Genomic DNA, 19,391 nt, shown 5'->3' with positions numbered 1-19,391 from the left:
GGGGGACCATATGTGATGCCGGGATTTGAACCACCATCCTTCTCCATGCAAGGCAAACGCACTACTTCCATGCTATCTCTCCAGCCCTAAAAGGAACTTTAATGTAAAATATATAATCTAAGAATTGTGTAATATTTCTTTTCTAAAAGGACTTTCTTGAATGCTATAGACTTAAAAAACATGAATTTTCATTCTAATTACTTTATAACATATACTCATATTTTATATGAAACAAATCTTGTGTCATTTAATTTCAAGAATATTGTTCAAAAATTCCAAAATTATTATATACAAGTACAGAAGGAAACTCACTAAAAACATAAGTTCTGTTCATTCAGAGGATGCCATATGGCCAAGGTGAGTAGGAGACACAAGTCAGGAAGATGGGCACCTAAATACAAAGTATTTTCCACAATAGCATGAGAAATACTGCCTCATCACTATTATTTTAATTAAGTTAAAATAGTAGTTTAAAATGCTAATGATTTCTTAGTTCAATTTTGTAAGTTATTTTTAAAAATCATGAAACTTGTAACTTGATAAAAAAAACAATGTATTGGCAGCAATAGTGAAGTAGCTTCTATTAAAATTCAAATATTTCAATTCCATATTTCTACCAAATTAGAAATAATAGATTTATTTCCTTTATTTTCATTATTAAAGCACATTCTATTGTCTTGAACATCAGTTAAAAGAAGAGAGATGGTTAAGGTGAAAGACTATACAAACTAAAGTTATTTAATGTGAGTTTCTAATCACTCTATTTTAAGTTTTTCTCATTATGTCTTAGACATTGTGTGTTTATTGGTGCAATAAGTATTTATTTAGTGTTTGTTATGGGATACATTATAAGTGTTGACATTAAAAATACAAGGCTCTCTTACACCAAAGCAACCATCAAAAGAGATAAATTGACCAGGCATATTACCTCAATAAGCCCAACATGAAAAATCCCTGAGTCAGGTCAACAGTGGTGCCTCCGGATAGACTATCCAGTTGACACATTCTTCTGAGTAAGTAGATAAGGCAATGACTGTACTGTCCACCACTCCCCCACAGGTAAAATTGTTTTTTGTTAGTTTTAAGGTGATAGCTTGTTGATGACCTTATTGATTCCCAATCTCAGTTAGGCTGTGTGTCCTTTGATTCACACCAGGCAATCCTTGCTCAAAATATCAAATACCAATCTTCAGTTTGATGCAATACACTCTAAAGAGGAAGACACAGACTAATGGTCTGTATGTAGTTCCTGGATTTAGGTGCAGTGTTTGAGGATAAAAAACAAGAAAGTTTCCAGATTGAACTAATGTCTTCAAAAGTGAATTGCACAACAAAACTCAAAAGTCCTAATCAGGCTTCCTTTGGATAGCAAGCAGGGCGTTTGTGGCTGCCCTTCGCCAAGGTATAAGTCTTTATTCCGATTTTTTCACTAAAACTATTCCCAATAACCATTTTGGGGGTTCTTTGAGCCAGCCAGGAGTGTATCTGAGTACAGATACAGGAGTAACCCCTGAGAACCGCTGGATGTGGCCCCAAAACCAAACTAAACCAAAACAAAGCAGACAAAAATTGAGTTCCCATATGCTACAACAATACAATACCACTTTTAGGAATTATCATACTGAAAAGTCCTCTGCATTCCTATGTTAGTCAAAGCACTAGTTACAATATTCAAAATTTGGAAGTGACCCAGGTCCCTGACAACAGATGAGTGGCTAAAGAAAAGATGACACACTTACACAATGGAATAGTATGCAGCTACTGAAAAAATAAAGCTAAAAAATTTACTTATACATGGATGAATAATGAGATTATTTTTCTAGGAGGGAGAGTAATAGATGTAGAATTATCCCACTCATTTGTGGAATTTAATAAAAATTAAATACCTAGAGACATTTGAGATGGGGGCTAGAAGAACCAGTCCATGGTAGCAAGCTTGCTACAAAAAGTGGTGACTGCAGTTAAGGCAGGTAAGGGTCCCCTCTGATAATAATAGTTATAATTGATCATTTCGGACAAATACTGGGTGCTGAAGGGGGATAATACGCATGGCACCTTTTCATTAGCAATAGTGCAAATCATTGTGTCAAGAGATAGAGATAGATGATAGATAGATAGATAGATAGATAGATGATAGATAGATAGATAGATAGATAGATAGATAGATAGATAGATAGATAGATAGATAGATAGATAGATAGAGAGAGAGAGAGAGAGAGAGACAGAGAGAGACAGAGACACACACAGAGAGACAGAGAGAGAAGAGAGAGAACTAAAATGCTTACTTTAGAGGCCTGCAGGGACAGGTAGTTGGGAGGGAAACTGGGGACATTAGTGCATTTGTAGTGGGAAAAGTGCACTACTGAAACTCAGTCATGAACAATTTTGTAACCAAGTGTTTAAAAAAGTAACTTTATATTTATGTTTATATTTTATTTACTATAGGACATAAAACAACAACAAGGTATATTTGGTTTATGCATCCATTTTTTCCAAGGCCTGAACAAATTCTGCTATAAATAACTTGAGTTGAAGTTCTTGCTAATTTTGTTATTAGTTTTAGATGAAAGAACAAATTTAAAAAAGTGTTTTTTAAAGCTCATATCTGGTTTAGACCCTAATCAGAAACAACTCACTTGAATAAAAATGACTGGGAATTCTGTGGGTCTATGCAGCAGATTTTCTTTTATTTGAGGGGATTAAATTTGTATTTATTGTAGAAGTTAGACTAAGTGAATTGAAAGAGATAATCTGTCCAACGTTTGATAAATTGATGATCTGAGGAACTTTGCATGGCCAATCTTGATATTTCATCTGAGATTAACAAACTATAATTGTTTATTTATTTTCTTTAATGTTTTTATCATTTCATGACAATACTTACGGGCAATAATAAATGGATATTCTCCATCCTCAACATTATAGAAGATGGTTCAAAGAAATTTTCAGGAAATGTCTTGGGCAAATATCTACAATGTTTCTATTAACAACAGAATCTGGATTTAAAGAGACAGTACTGCAGATAAAATTCATAACTCTCCCCCTATCTTGCTTTTTATATTTCTATAACACCTTCCTTATTTTCCCCTTATCAATTTCCATATACAAATATACAGTAGATTTGGAGCAAAACCCTATTGATTGTTACAAATTCACTTCTTTATGATAGTTTTTCTGGGTACATGGGATTATATTTAACCTTTAGGTAGCCAAAGATTTTATTCATATGTAAAATTGTAGATGTGTGTAGACACCCATTATATCTACAACAGACAAAAATATTCTTAGGTATGAATAATGTCATTATTCTAATTTCTTTTCCTAAAGAATTCTCTCAGCTGGGAGGTAGCATTTGTGTGAGAAGAAATTGTTTTCCTTTGAACTTAATTGAGATTCAAGAGAACACCCACTTTCTTCAAAAGTAATGTTCATCAGACATGAAGGGACAGACTTGCTTCTAAAGAGTTCTCCAGAGAAAAGCAATAGCCCAAGTTATGCAGCCAAACATTGCTTGTCTAAGCATTTTATGGAACTTTCTAAAGACAGTAAAATAAATTATAATGTTTTCCTAGTTATTATATTAAAATATAGACTGCTCAAAAAAGGGTCAGATGTTTTTGTTTTGTTTTGGGGCCACACCCAGTGACACTTAGGGGTTACTATTGGCTATGAGCTCAGAAATCGCTCCTGGTTTGGGGCACCAGGGATGGAACCAAGGTCTGTCCAAGGTTAGTGTATGCGAGGCAAACACCCTACTACTTGCATCACCACTCCGGCCCCATGATCAGATGTTTTAACTTTTCCACTATTATGAATAATTTGAGAAGGCAGAGCAGTGGCACAGATCTGTAAGGAATCTGCCTTGCCGGCACTAGGATGGACCATAAATGGTTCAATCCCCGGCATCCCAAGCATTCCCCAAGCCAGGAGCGATTTCTGAGCGCATAGTCAGGAGTAACCCCTGAGCATCAGTGCGTGTGCCCCTCCCAAAAAGAGAATAATTTGGACTTAAAAATGACAAGCCACACAATCTTTGTACCTTGGTTTTGACCTGAGCTCTTATCCCAACCAAGACTTCTTTTCTTTTATTTCAATCTCCCTCCTCTTCAAAAAAGACTTTTCTTCTAGAATTTTGTACTAAGTAGAACTGAAACAAGCAAGGGGAAAAAAAGGATGAAGGATGCTACTAAAGTAAAAATAAAAATAGTCAGACCTGAATAACCAAACCAAAGTCAATGTCAATACAATCAAGAGATCCATGGGGCCGGAGAGATAGCATGGAGGTAAGGCATTTGCCTTTCATGCCGAAGAAGGGTGGTTTGAATCCCGGCATCCCATATGGTCCCCTGTCCCTGCCAGAGGTGATTTCTGAGCATAGAACGAGGCGTAGCCCCTGAGCGCTGCAGGGTGTGACCCAAAAACAAAAACAAAACAAAAATAAAAATAAAAAAGGGGCACTATAGGTAGGGTGTCTGCCTTACAAGCGCTAGCCAAGGAAGGACCACTGTTCGATCTCCTTGTGTTCCATATGGTCCCCCGAAGCCAGGGGGCAATTTCTGAGCGCTTAGCCAGGAGTAACCCCTGAGCATCAAACAGGTGTGGCCCGAAAAACAAAAAACAAAAACAAAAACAAAAAAAAGAGAGACCCAAACTACAACAAGCTAATATATACACAAAAGGGACCTGTTACTCTAGCAGACAGGAGGGCTAAGGTTGGAATGCAAGGGATGCATGCTGGGAACAGGGCAGAGGAAAGTTAACACTGGTGGTTGGAATTGCCCTAATTCAATGTCAGTATAACTATAAAAGACTTGTAATTCATATTGGTCTCAATAAAAATTAAATCAAAGAAGAATAATTAGGACGAGTTCAATTGAAAATGTTTATTTTCTTGACTCACCCTCTTAAGATATTTCATGAGTTGTATCTCAGGAGATTTGGAAAAAGTTATTTTCCTATTACTATTTTCTCTCCACCATATGCCTTACTCATCTTTTTGGTCTTCCCTTTTGGTAAAGATTAGGACAAGGGAAATTACAGGAATGCTGTCTTTCTCTGGTTTCATTTTATTCCTCCCTAACTCTAACCACATATAGCCTTGAGCTTATTATATATGGAGAATTTTCATTTTCCCATGAGAGGATAAATTAGTTCTTTCCAAAGGCCCAAAGTGAGGCTTCTCATATATAGATGAAGTCAACAAATATTTGTCATCTTCCTGGTTCAATCTCAGCAGCTCTCCTGGTCCAAACTTGGGTTGTATTTTATTAGCCAAACCAGACCCTTCTTTGGGAATCCTTCATTGGCTGCATAGGACACTCACATCATTGACTATCATGATGATTTAAACTAAGGCCTTACATCTTAAACTCATTTTAAAATCTTTCTTTTCCTTCTATTAATTTTTTCCTATTATACAACATGCAGAGAAAACAGAATTGAAAATATAGTATGCATTCATTCATTTCTGAAGATGATTAATCTTCCATCTCATAAGCCATTGCATCTTCTTCTAGGGATTCTCTTTAACGTCTTTCTTCTCTTCTTGGTTTAAGAGGAGTCTAGAGTTCTGCTGAATAGATAACTAAAAGGCAAAACAAATTACAATTTCTAAAAGAGACAAAAGAAAGATGTATTTTACTTTCATTTTGCTTTTTAAATAAGTTAGAAGTTGGGTAGCTAAAGTCGGAAGTGAGAGAGACAAGTTACTTATAATTCCATAAGTTATGGAGGGCATAACTAGATCTTGTTGTACTATTGAGTTAAATATTAATGTACTTTTCTATTTAGCAGAGATTCTAAGTTTCCAATACCAAAGCAGTAAGAAAATTGACCCAGAGACTTTATGAGTCATGCATTTTTCTTCTATTGTTCTGCTTAACAGAACTAATAATTTCCTGTCATAATGAGAATATTTGTCATTATTATTAGTCATCATAATAAAAGACAACATTCCTTTCAGATTCTCATAACTCAATTAAGAAACAATTTTTAGTCAAAACATTTATTTAATTCTTCTAATGTGTTGCAATCATATTAATTAACATTAATTACACATATTTATATTAATTAATATTAATTATATTAATATTAATAAAACCACCTTTATCTGCAAATAAGTCTAGTGAATATATAGCATCTTAATTATATTCAAGATCACGATCATATAATATATAAAGGCAATAATTCATTTCCCTTTTTTTGAAGGAGACTGTTTTAGATTGAAGAGGACATTGCTATTGTAGTTGAAGTGGTCTGAGACACAAAGATCTAGCTTATAAAGGAGAACATAATGACATAATGATGCATAAGAACTTATGCATCAGGGTCTTCTGAAAAGAAATCCTATAAAAATACTGCATAGACACAAGTGAAATCAACAGCAAACTATTTCTATAGAAAGAGTAAACTGTGTGCAAGTGTAAACTAGGGAGACATCTGAAGAGAAAAGCACATTAATCTATGTCAGAGAAGCAGTAGGAGGTAAATGGTGTCAAATATACTTTAAGTAGAGTTAATACATTCTCCTCATAGACTATAAAGTTTGATCAACAGAAAAATCAACTGTCATTTCAGATTTAATGAATTTAAGAATTCATGTAGAAGTTGTGGGAAAATAGTGAAAAATAAATGTTTGAATAGGTTAAATTTGAAATTTCTATAAAATATCTACATGATATATTGAATGGGAAGATTAATATATCAGTCTGGACCTCAGGGCAAAAAATATTTACACTGCAATGTCTACTCCGATCAGCAGCATATAGAAATAATTTAAAGTTGATTATGGGGTAAAAATGTCAATATAGTGAGCTGAAATAAAGGAGAGTATATCTCATCTCTATTTTTGTGTTCATGTAGAAATAATGAGAAGAAAAGAAATAAGACTAGCACATACAGGGATACAGATAAAATAAGAAACCAGAGAGTGTTGTGTATGTGTGAGAGGGAAAATGAAATAAGCTTGAGTAGTATTTAATACAATAAAATTGATACATTATATTATAGTACCTATTAACTTATTTTTATAAATATATATAAGACTAAACTATTCAGTGGCATTTTATTTTAAAATGTAAATTATGGGCAGTTTAGGATTTACAGCAAGGTGATGAATGTATTTAAATCCAACACTCAATTTCGATTGAATAAGAATCAATCCTCCTTTTTCAGTCTCCATGTCACAATTCAATACTACTTATTCTTCTTGTTTAAACTGACATTCATCAATGAATGCTAAATCTTCATATTTAGAAACAGTCTCTTTACATGACTGCAGCCAATCTAGAAGACATAATTTGCCATATTATTAAACATAAAAACCTCTATATTATTTAATACTCACTGACAAACACCTAGGGCAATTTTTTTCTGGTTTTGGCCAAACCTAGCTGTGATAAGCTCTTACTTATACCTGACTCTGCATTCAGAATTTAAACCTGGAATGCTTGCTGGACGAACCAGATAGGGGACTGGAGATGAAATACTGATTACCATGTACAAGTAAATGTCCTAATCATGGTATTGTTTCTGATCCTTTTCTTATTTAACTGTTTCATTGTGTGCTAAACCTTTCAAGTTGTTTGTGAATTGGATGGTTTATTGCTGCAGATTTAATAACAATGTAAAATTGAGTTTGTTCAAAGTAGAAATGTAACTTCAAAGAGTAACATAAAAGGCTATGTAAGATGTCAAAAATGTATCTTTCTTACTTAATCCAGCACATAATTATTATGATGAGATAAACAAATTTAACTCTAAGGAGGGAGAATTTCATCTGAAAGCCATCAGAGTAAAAATATAACTAATATTTCATGCAGAATATAATAAATAGATATTTGTCTATTTGAGTGAAAATTCTGGGGAATCCTGTGGGAAAAAATATATATATTTCTATCTATCTATGAATAAGAGCATGGGAATCCTACAATATAAAGGTGCTATGGAGAAAGAAGGGAGATTGCTTCTAGATTTTGGATATTGTAAATAGTGCTGAGAAAAACATAGGAATGCAGAGGGCTTTCCTTTATGGTGACTTTGGATTCCTAATAGTGGTATTGATGGATTATTTGAAATCTTAATTTCTAGTTTTTTGAGGAATTCCATATTGTTTTTCAGAAAGGCTGGACCAGTTTACATTTCAACCAGCAATGAATGAGAGTCACTTTCCTCCTGCATCTATGCCAGAACTGATTGTTCTTGTTTCTTTGTGATGTGTGCCAGTCTTTGTTGTATGAGATGATACTTCAGTGTTGTTTGGATTTACATCTCCCTGATGATTAGCGATGTGGAACAATTTTTCATGTGTCTTTTGGCCTTCTGGAGTTCTTTTTTGTAGAAATGTCTGTTCATTTTGTTCTCCCTATTTTTGGATGGGGTTAGATGTTTTTTATTTCTGCTAAATTCTATCAGTGCCTTGTATATATTAGATATTAACTTTTTATCCGATGAGTATTGGGTGACTAATTATTTACAATAGCCCAAATCTGGAAACAACCCAAATGCCTGAAAACAGATGAATAGCTAAAAAAAAAATTGTGGTGCATCTCTACAATGGAATGCTACACAGCTGTATGAAAAATTAAATCATGAAATTTTCTTATACATGATGGATATAGAGAATAGTATACTGAGTGAAATGAGTCAGCGAGAAGGATAGCTATAGAATAATCTCGCTCATTTGTGGAATAGTAGAAAAATTAAAGGTAGTCTAAAAATAATATCCAGAGAAAATAGCGACGAGGATCAGGAGAGCCAGTCTGGGTAGCAAACTTGTCACAAAGACTTGTGAATTTAGAGAGTAGTGAATGATTCAAGGTGACAATGATAGTTGGAATAATTAATCTGGACAATAATTTGTTGCTGAAAGGGGATAAAGTAATATGCACTGTACCATTTCATTAGCAACAGTGCAAACCACAGTGTCAAAAAATAAGAGTGTGTGGCATGCCTGCTCTAGAAGCAGGTAGAGGATGGTGAGTTGGAAGGAAATAGACATTGGTAGGGAAAATTAGCACTGATGATATATCTTTAAAGGCTAGGATTCAACCATGAGTAATTTTGCAACCACGGTGCTTACATAAAGTAATTATGTAAATAAAAGAAAGGAGAATAGCAACTTAGTGATGGTATGACTATGCAAACAGAAATGGAGGTAGTTATGATAATGATGACAGTGATAATGATGATGAGGAAGATAATTATGATGAACTTTACATTTCATAGTCACCTTAGCTTTTGCAAGGAGGAAATTATAATTTAGAAATATGCTTTTGCAGTTTTCTGTTCAGTGTACTGTATAAAAATCTGCAACTCAATCCTTATAGGCAAAATAAAACTAGTCACCACATCATAATTTGTCTTAAAATTGCTTTATTTTGTGAATTTGTATGAATTAAATAATACTACAGAAATAAAAAAAGAATCATGCAAACTATTTTCTAATATTAAATGTATAAAAATAACATTTGATTAGGCTAATAACACAAAACCAAAGTAGCATCACATTAAACAATTTTGAGACTGTTTTGCCAATGAGGGGATGTTGTGAAGTTATACAATTCAGATTAGAATGTTACAGGTTAAGGCTGGAGTGATAGAACAGCGGTAGGGCATTTGCCTTGCATGGGGCATGCCCAGCTGAACCCCTGTTCAATTCCCAGCATCCCATATCGTCTCTTGAGCCTGACAAGAGCGATTTCTGAGCGCAGAGCCAAGAGTAACTCCTGAGCACTGCCGTTCAAAAAAAAACACAACGAATGTTACAGTTTAGTTTTAGTTGATAGAGAATTGTACTTAAGCATTGTGGCAGTACTTTACAAAAATAGGACAAAATTATTTTAGTTGAGTCGAAATGATTCAATGAACTAATTTATTGCGACATTGGAATTTTGCAAAGGAGAGGTCTTGACTTCTGATCTGCTCCATTGCTCCAGTGCTTCAAGATTTTGCATTAAAAATACCATTCAAGGGCCCGGTGTGATGGCACACTGGTAAGGCATTTGCCTTGCACACAGCTGACCCAGGATGAACCAAAGTTCAATCCTCTGGCATCCATATGCCCCCCCCCAAGCCAGGAACAATTTCTGAGCGCATAGCCAGGAGTAACCCCTGCGCCTCACCAAGGTGTGGCCCAAAACAAAAAATAAAAAGAACTAAAAATACCATTCAAACCAGTAACTCAGACTTTATTTTCAGTAAATTTATCTTTTCTAATAAGCAGTTGGGAACAGTATGTGCCAATGTGAATATGCTTATTGATTGTCAATTATATTTTATATTATTTATTACTGTTTATGTTGTTAACAGATAGCAGTCAATATATCTAGAAACATATGAAATAATATATTTCTCTGGATGATAACCTGTTTAATCTGATAATCTAAATCATTTATGCTATTACTTTGTTCTTATAAGCAGCTGAGGACATGACCTATAGAATTGAACGATGATTGTTTTTATTTGTTACTATCAAATACTCCATGTGATGTCAATAAAATTATCTTACTGGAATTACATTTATTCATATTTTCTTACATTGTTGTTGGGATTTTCAGCCACATTGGATATGCTAAGTGATTATTCTGGCTCTTCCTTCAGGGATAACTCCTGGAATTTCTCAGTGGCTGTCTATTCCGGTGTTGAGTACCTACTCAAGTTTAATCAACACCGGAATAGACAGCAATGCAAGGACCCTACCCACTTTCCTATTTCTCGGTCTCATAAATGGTCTTGTTTTCTGAGCAAACAACGTGATGCATAGAAATAATTGAAAAAAAAACAACATTGAAACAAAATATTCAAAGTTTGTGGCAAACTCATAGAAATTTTTTAAGAGTAACACATTTACTAGGAAAAAGTATTTTCAGAGTTGCCTATAAAAAGTTTGTAATGGAGTTAGAGTAGCCAACTCAGATTAATCCCTGGCACTCTAAGGTACCAAGCCCCACATCTCTGAGTGTAGAGGCAGGAGTTAGCCCCGAGCAACACTTTGTGCTGCTCAAAAACAAACGAAGAATTTCTGGGCTGAGTGGAGTTATAGCTAATCATTTAAATATTCATAGATTAAATCTCTTCTACAAAGGAATTTGTTAGTTTTTTATGGAATAAAGAGTAAAAATGAGTCAACTATGTCACTTTCTCTTGCACTGCTCCTTGAACAGAATTTAGTAGACATACACTAGTACATGTGGGTAAGGTAGTATAGTTTAAATGTGTCTTCAGGGGCTGGTGAGGTGGCGCTAGAGGTAAGGTGTCTGCCTTGCAAGCGCTAGCCAAGGAAGGACCACGGTTCGATCCCCGGTGTCCCATATGCTCCTCCAAAGCCAGGGGCAATTTCTGAGCACTTAGCTAGGAGTAACCCCTGAGCATCAAATGGGTGTGGCCAAAAAAACAAACAAAAAAAAGATGAAATGTGTCTTCTATGTGCATCACTATTGTGAAATGAAATTGCAAATCTTGAAATGCACTTTCATATTTTCTAAATAAGGCATTCTGAAATTTGAAAGTCAGGGATGGCTCCTATTTTCATGATCAAGTTTAGTAAAGAAAATCTAGGTAGTTGGCCTTTATTCTCTTGAGAAAAAGAATGAAGTGAAACACACCACTGTATCTGTTATTTTTCAGGTGTTTTGCACATACAGAGTGGAAGATACAAATTCTTTAGCAATAAAGTCATGCTCTTTTTCTCGCTTTTCCAAATGTCCCATCATCTTGGTTTTTAAGAGGTACTTTGAAGTGTAAGGAAGAGCTAGCCATCTCTGCAGAGAACCAAGTAACTTTTTAAATTACATAGCTGTATTAATGCATGATGCTTAAATGCATTTCAATATAAAAATTACAACATATAGGGGCCGGAGAGATAGCATGGAGGTAAGGCGTTTGCCTTTCATGCAGAAGGTCATCGGTTCGAATCCCGGCGTCCCATATGGTCCCCCGTGCCTGCCAGGAGCAATTTCTGAGCACGGAGCCAGGAATAACCCCTGAGCACTGCCGGGTGTGACCCAAAAACCACACAAAAAAAAATTACAACATATATTTTATGAGCATATATTTCTTATAATGGTTCCTAGTATATTACCAGACAGACACTAGAATTGATAGTACCACACTTTTTACTGACCACACCTTGTTCTTACCTCCACACCTTGGAATTGGCCCACTCCACATCACTTTTCCTTCCATAAGAATACAAGTGATTGTTTCTGTTCCTTGCGTTTTAATAAATCCTTCTTCACAAATAACTGAAATTGAACTTCCTAATTGAAAGTTGTCCCCAAATCGCCGTGCATTGATTGGTATTCCAGGATCAGGGCATTCATTATGTCCAAATGCTTGAAAACAGGAAACAAATAAAATTACATCAACAGTCTGCCAAAAAGAGAGACCCCGCTGCCCATAAATTTGGGGTGAGAAATTATTTATTTATTTTTTTTTGGTTTTTGGGCCACACCCGTTTGATGCTCAGGGGTTACTCCTGGCTATGTGCTCAGAAGTTGCTCCTGGCTTGGGGGGACCATATGGGACGCCGGGGGATCGAACCGCGGTCCGTCCTACGCTAGCGCTTGCAAGGCAGACACCTTACCTCTAGCGCCACCTTCCCGGCCCCGAGAAATTATTTTTAAGGGCACATTTATTTAGGCTTTCCTCACATCTTAATTGCATGTAATATGCAATGGTATAATAATTTAAAATATAAATTATACTCTAAAATACAATAATACAAACAAAATAATTTATACTTACTATGGGAATATATAAAAAATTAATATGATTTTTTAGAATTCTAATTACTATGAATACAGAGAAAGTTGACTGTATCTCAAGGCAAGTTTCCTGTGATTCACCATTTAGAATGGAGAGTCTCATTGAGAATTAAATTGAAATGTTTCAATCTTGTCTAAATTCAGAATGTTTCTGTATATTTCCCTGTATGCCACTTACTTTCTGCCACCTAGGAAAGGGTAGAGAGCCCATTCTTTAAAAATTGCCATATTCTAGAGAACTTAATGGGAACTTGAATGACGTAATTTATCTCTCTTAATATTTAGAGCAGCCTGATTTAAGAACTATTGCCATTTATACTTTTATGAGAGGCAGAAAAAAGTTAAATGCTCACTCCAGGACTTAGTGATAGCATTGCAATATCTGATTTGGCCTTGGCTTTTAATTTTTCTCTCAGTAACATAAAATATTTTTGGTTGTTTGTTTCATGTCTCTAAAGAGAATATGTATTTTTGAGTTAAAGGCCACTATATTTGTTTACCTTGAGTCTCCAAAAGTTTATTTTCTGCATACTCAGAAATTAGCAGAAATACTATGGTACTGTAATTTTTTTGTGGTTTTTTTGTAGACTATAGATGACATGGCTTATACAATTATTTTATTTATATTCATTTAAATAGACACAAGCTTTTAACATTAATATGAATGGAAAATATTTAACAGTAACGTTTAACTAAAAACAGGTTTTTGAGGTATTTATGCTATAAGATATATTTATATTTCATAAGTATATGTGGTTATTTAAAATATTTAACTTTTCTATGTTCTTTATATATTATGTAATTTTATTATTCACTTGCCAAATTTAAAATTGAACAGCACAAACTAGTATTAAGGCAAATTCCAGTACATACACATATATATATGTACTTTTTCTCATTTTCTATTGTGCTTTAAATATAATTAAACTTTAATTAGGCTTGTTTGCTTAACACCTAATAAATATGTCTTTTAGCAAAAAATATTAATAAAACCATTATATGGAAACATATTTGTATATAGATAAATCAATTAACTACAGAAAGAATGAGGTAATGAATTTAAATAATACACAGATATTCCCTAAACATTAGTTATATATATTATTAATTAAATATAAATAAAATGCTTATATTAAACCATTTTATAGATATATGTTACATTATTACTTTTTAAATTTAAATTTTTTTATTTGGGGGCTATACCAGGTGGTGCTAAGGAGTTACTCCTGGCTCTGTGCTCAGAAATCACTCCTGGCAGGCTCACAGGGCCATATAGGCTGCTGGGCATTGAATCCAGGTCCATCCCAGGTGGTACATGTATAGGACAAATGCCCTACTGCTGCGCCATCACTCTGGCCTCAAATATGTGATATTTTAAAATAAATTTAGATAAAGTAACATTTCATATAGTAATTCTTTGTCATAACTAATTTAAATTTAATGATTTACAATTAAATTGGAACAATTTATTGATAATATTCACCACTTATAAGAACTACTTTGAAAATACAGTAACTATATTTGGTTACTATTGTCAAAAATCAAAACTGAATAAATAAATTGGTAATCATTTCTAAGGGGCTATAAACTAAGCCCTTCACCTTAACACAAATATTAGTCAAATTTATCATTGTCAGGCATGCTAGTTGCAAAAAAATCATTAGTATTTCATGGATTCATATAAAGCATTTGCAAAAATAATAATAATTAATGTGTAAGAATATTAATCTATTAAAATAGATCCCTTTATGTAATTTGTATTTATGCTGTACATATAGCATTTTTTGTTTTTTTGTTTTTTTGGGGGGGTCATACCCAGCAATGTTTAGTGATTATTACTGCCTCTGCATTCAGAAATCTCTTCTGGCAGTACAGTGGACCACACTGGACAGTAGAAATTAAACCCTTTGTGGCAGGAGCGGTGGCACAGCGGTAGGGCATTTGCCTTCCAAGCTGCTGACCTAGGATGGACCACGTTTCAACCGCACCCTCACCCCGTGCCCTACCCCTCCGTGTCCCATATGGTTCTCTAAGTCAGGAGAGATATTTGAGCTATTGGTGAGGAGTAACTCCTGAGCATCATGGGTGTGGCTCAAAAAACCAAACCAAATCAACCAAACAAACAAAAACATAAAACAAACAAGAAAAAAAAACCATGTCTGCATGCAGTGAAAGTACTCTTTCACTATATTGTTTCTGTAGCCCTACAATGCTTGTCTTTTAGGAAAATAAAAATCCATTGAAAGGGAATATTTAGACCAACCATTTAACCTCTATCTCAAGCCCAGAGCCATACAGCAAACACATAAATTAACAGAGGAGATATTTAAAAACCAGTGACCAGAAGGCAGAGTGATAACTCAAAGGACTGAGTACATTCCCTCCATGGAGAAGGCCTAGAGTAGATTACTTTATCAGTGGATCACTGAGCACCATAAGGAACAACTCAAAGTACAGAGCAATGGTTAATATGCAAGCACTGATGTATTTGTCCCCTAAACAAACAAAAATTACCTGTGCATGTTTAAAACAAACATTATAACCAAAGCTTATTAACCACTACTAGGTAGTGTGTTCTATTCTAGTATAAAATATATATAGATGTATTTTTATCTTTCTTAATCTATCCAAAACCCAATACACAGTACTGAAGAAGACAGTGACGTTCTTTTATTAGAAAAGTTGAGACTTCAAGTTGAATAGTTCAACTTAAATGATATTCTTCTTAATAACTGAGGTATTTTTCCCTTCCATGGCTTCTTAAAGTCAGCATATTGATTTATTATCCAAGAGACAATGAAGTTATTCTCAGCAACTTCTACAGTTCTGTAGATTTTTTCTTTGAATTATAACTTTGTGCTCTTTTCCCATATAGGTTTGTGTATATCTTAGAAAATATTTCTTTTTATGCTTATACTCTGAAAACAGCGAAGTATGAAATAAATGAATATATGAGTTATACTCAAGTATATACATATATATATGTATATACCTATACATATATATCCAGTAACACAAAGTATAGATTTATTCAAATGAAAGTAAATCAATTTACTGATATAATTATTGCTTTTTAACTATTATTTTAGCAACTGTTCTCTCAAAAACAAAAGACTAACAACATTACATGAAGAAAATATGTTTGAAAATCAGAGCAATGGCTCGTACTAGATTCCTTAATTTTGGAATAAATGAGTGGGTATGCTAAAATTCATTTAACTCTAAGTTGTAAAAATACAACATAGAAAATAATAAACTTACTGTTGTAAGTGATGTTAAAACCACGTCCCGACATTGAGTGGTCAGCTTGGAATTCCAGTCTCAGTATGTGACTATTACTAGTAAGATGGGAAGGTACCTCAGCACCGGTGAAGGTTCCAAGGATTGGGGAATCTGGAGAATCGCCATCTTTGACAGCAAGGAAATCAAACTGGGATTCTAGATCAAAATCATTAAAGGAAAGGTGTATCCGACTCCCTGGATCTGAGATAATGGTCCAGATGCAATTCAAATTATTTCCATACCCTTCGGGGTAATCAGGAGAAAGAACTGTTCCCATTGGTGCAGTAAAATTGGAGAGGCAAGGAACTGTTAAAACAGGAAGATTATAAAGTATAGTGAACTTTCAATGACAACATTTTATCTTCTTTTGTCACTGCAACAACAATTCTCTTTTCATAATGTTTTTGCTGATAAAACTAATAGAACTAATGAAGGTAATGTTGGTTAGAATGACTATGGCTCATATTCTGAAGATCTCTACTCATTAATGAAGTTCATCTTTATTATTTCTTGAAGAGAAAGCAAAATATATTTTAATTGGAATATTTTTGCAGGTTCTAAATATACAGGCTTTGCTGAAATAGGTTACTAATTTGTATCCATAAATATTAACAGGAAACTACAATGTTTACTTGTTCTTTTGCTTTCTCTAAAAATATATATAATATAAGGTTTTATTAATTAGGCATTTTGATAACTTATGTAACTTGTTTAAAAATTTTACTTTAAGGTGTGTGAAATAAGATAAACTGTATATGTGTTTCAATTATAAAACTGCTTTCTATGGTTTTGCTACTTTACTGATTACATTTTTAAATTTTATTTATTTAGTTAGTTTTATTTTGTTTTGGGATCACACCCAGTGTTGCTCTGGGATTACTCCTTGTTTTATGCTATTTATTACAAATGAATAGTGATTTAGTCTGAATATAGATTTCAAATGAGCTCTGTTTTGTCCTTAACATGCACATAGAACTTTGAAATTATATTATGAAACCACCATATTCTACACCTGAATGGGGAAATAACTCAGAATTATAATTCTTTTGAAAAATTAATATATCCAAATGCATTACCTACTATGTTCATAATGTGTGCCCACCTATTTTATTTGGACCTGTTTTTCATTATATATTTTACTACCTGTGCCCAGATATTAAATTATGTCTTTATATGTAAAAAAGAAAGATAGCAAAAGCCTAATAAGCCAGAAATATTTTATAACTACAGTGTAAAATCTAACATTGAAAACATTTAATGAAAATAAGTGGATAAGAGCTAATAAAATTCTATTTTTAAATCAAGTCATAAAGCTAGAATTGACACATTTGATCTGGTTTGTCAACACTTGATCTAAAAATAACATTAACTTGGGGCATTTAGCATATATATATTTCAATGTAATATTTTATACCTATATGACAAGGAGATTCATGTAATTTCCTTTGACCCAGTATCATGCTCAGGTTGATACAACACTTATTTTATTTTATGTATTATTATTATTATTATTATTATTATTATTATTATTATTTGGTTTTTGAGCCATGGCTGGTGCCCTCAAGGGTAACTCCTAGCTTTGTGCTCAAAAATTAGTCCTGGGAGGTTCAGGAAACCCTATGGGATGCCAGGGATGGAACCCAGGTTGGCAGTTTTTAAGGCAAATACCCAACCGACTCTTCAATCATTCTGGACCCTAACTTAATTTTAATTTAATTTAAATATCTTTGGTTTTTTTTTGGGGGGGAGTCACACCTGGCAGCGCTCAGGGGTTACTCCTGGCTCTGCACTCAAAAATTGCTTTGACTCGAGGACCATATGGGATGCTAGGATTGGAACCACTGTTGGTACTGGGTCGGCATTGCAAGGCAAACATTCTACCCATGTGCTACCTCTTTGGCCCCTAATTTAATTTAATTTAATTTTTAAGTTCTTAAATTACAGGATACATCTGGTTGTACTTGGGGCTTACTCCTGTCTCTGGGTTCAAGTATGTCTCCTAAGAAGACTTGGGGGAAACAGGGATCCAGTCTAGATTGGTGGCAGGCAAGACAAGAGTCTTCCCTGCTATACTATCTCTTTGGATATACAAAGTTAATTTTATGATTATAACTAAGTTGCAATATGCACTTCAGAACATTATAAAATTTCACATCTAGGTTTCTATTCATTTTTAAATCTAGCTGCTATTTACAATTGTGCCAAATTCCCAAAGAAACTGTTTGCAGCTTCAATCTAATTCACAAATTTAATATACTTTCCCACTTCTAATCAGGATTGTTCTCATTTTCATTTGAAAAATCCTTTTCTCAATAAGTTTTATATTATTCCTATATGACATTTGTAGATACATATTTATATAACAAATTCTATTCTATATTCTTATCATTTATTTTTTCTGGATATTTTTTCATGTGTTACTCATAAGAAAACTATTGATACATATTTTCATATGTCAGGATGCAAATGCTGTCAAGATCTTTATGTTTTTTCTATTTTGTATAATTTTATTAAATGCATTTTCACATCTGTTAAGTTATTTTTTAAACTTTTATATTATTTTGATAATTCTCTATTAGATTTGGGAAAGGGTTTACATTATTATACTCAGGTACTACTATCAATTCTATGCATAGGGTTAACTGAAAACAGGGAAAGCGTGTGGGGTATCTAGAGTGAAACCCATGTTGGCATATTCCAAGGCAAGCACCCTACTTACCATAATATTACTCTGACCTACTAAAAGATTATCTACTGTTGAAAACAGTTTTCCTTGAAGAATATACAGAGATAAAGATTTTCTTGGAAAATCTTTGGAAATATTAAGTTTCATTAATTGAAGGAAGTCAAACACCTCATATTTCTTGCCTTCATCTGGTCCCTCTTGCCCCATCTGGTCCCTCAAGCCCAGAACGATTTCTGAGCGTATAGCTAGGAGTAACCTCTGAGCATCACTGGGTGTGGCACCCCTCCAATGTTACTTTAAGATGTGTGAAAAGTCTATCAATACAGGAAATGTGTAGTTTGTAGCATATAATTCACATAAATAATAGGGGTCAAAAAAAAGCTATGCTTTTACAAACCAGTAAAATGTTTAAGTAATTTTTGTCCTGTTGGTCTAGAGGGTTTTATAAGTGAAAAACACTTTAATTTGGATAATGTAAAAATAATTATTTATTTGGTATAAGATGTGTTTTTAGACCACACCCATCAGTGTTCAGGACACTCTCCTCACTCTGTATTCAGGATTCACTTCTGGTAGTTGGTTAGAAAAGAACATAAGTTAGCTGTGGACAAGGAAAGCACCCTGCCCTAGTATGAAGATAAATATTATATTTGAATATT

General features: G+C 33.8%; 1 protein-coding gene across 1 annotated transcript in view; it reads right to left on the bottom strand.

Annotated features, from left to right (window-relative positions):
• Positions 1 to 19,391, bottom strand: part of CSMD3 (CUB and Sushi multiple domains 3) — a 1,236,222-nt gene that overhangs the window by 471,279 nt on the left and 745,552 nt on the right. The window contains exons 15-16 of the mRNA XM_049773958.1: positions 16,026 to 16,352; positions 12,138 to 12,332 (exon numbers count right to left, since the gene is read on the bottom strand). Of these exons, the coding sequence (XP_049629915.1) occupies positions 12,138 to 12,332; positions 16,026 to 16,352 (522 nt within the window). The remainder of the gene's footprint in view (positions 1 to 12,137; positions 12,333 to 16,025; positions 16,353 to 19,391) is intronic.

This window comes from Suncus etruscus, chromosome 5 (assembly GCF_024139225.1).
Source record: "Suncus etruscus isolate mSunEtr1 chromosome 5, mSunEtr1.pri.cur, whole genome shotgun sequence".
Taxonomy (NCBI): Eukaryota; Metazoa; Chordata; class Mammalia; order Eulipotyphla; family Soricidae; genus Suncus; species Suncus etruscus.
This window is presented reverse-complemented; position numbering and strand designations above follow the sequence as displayed.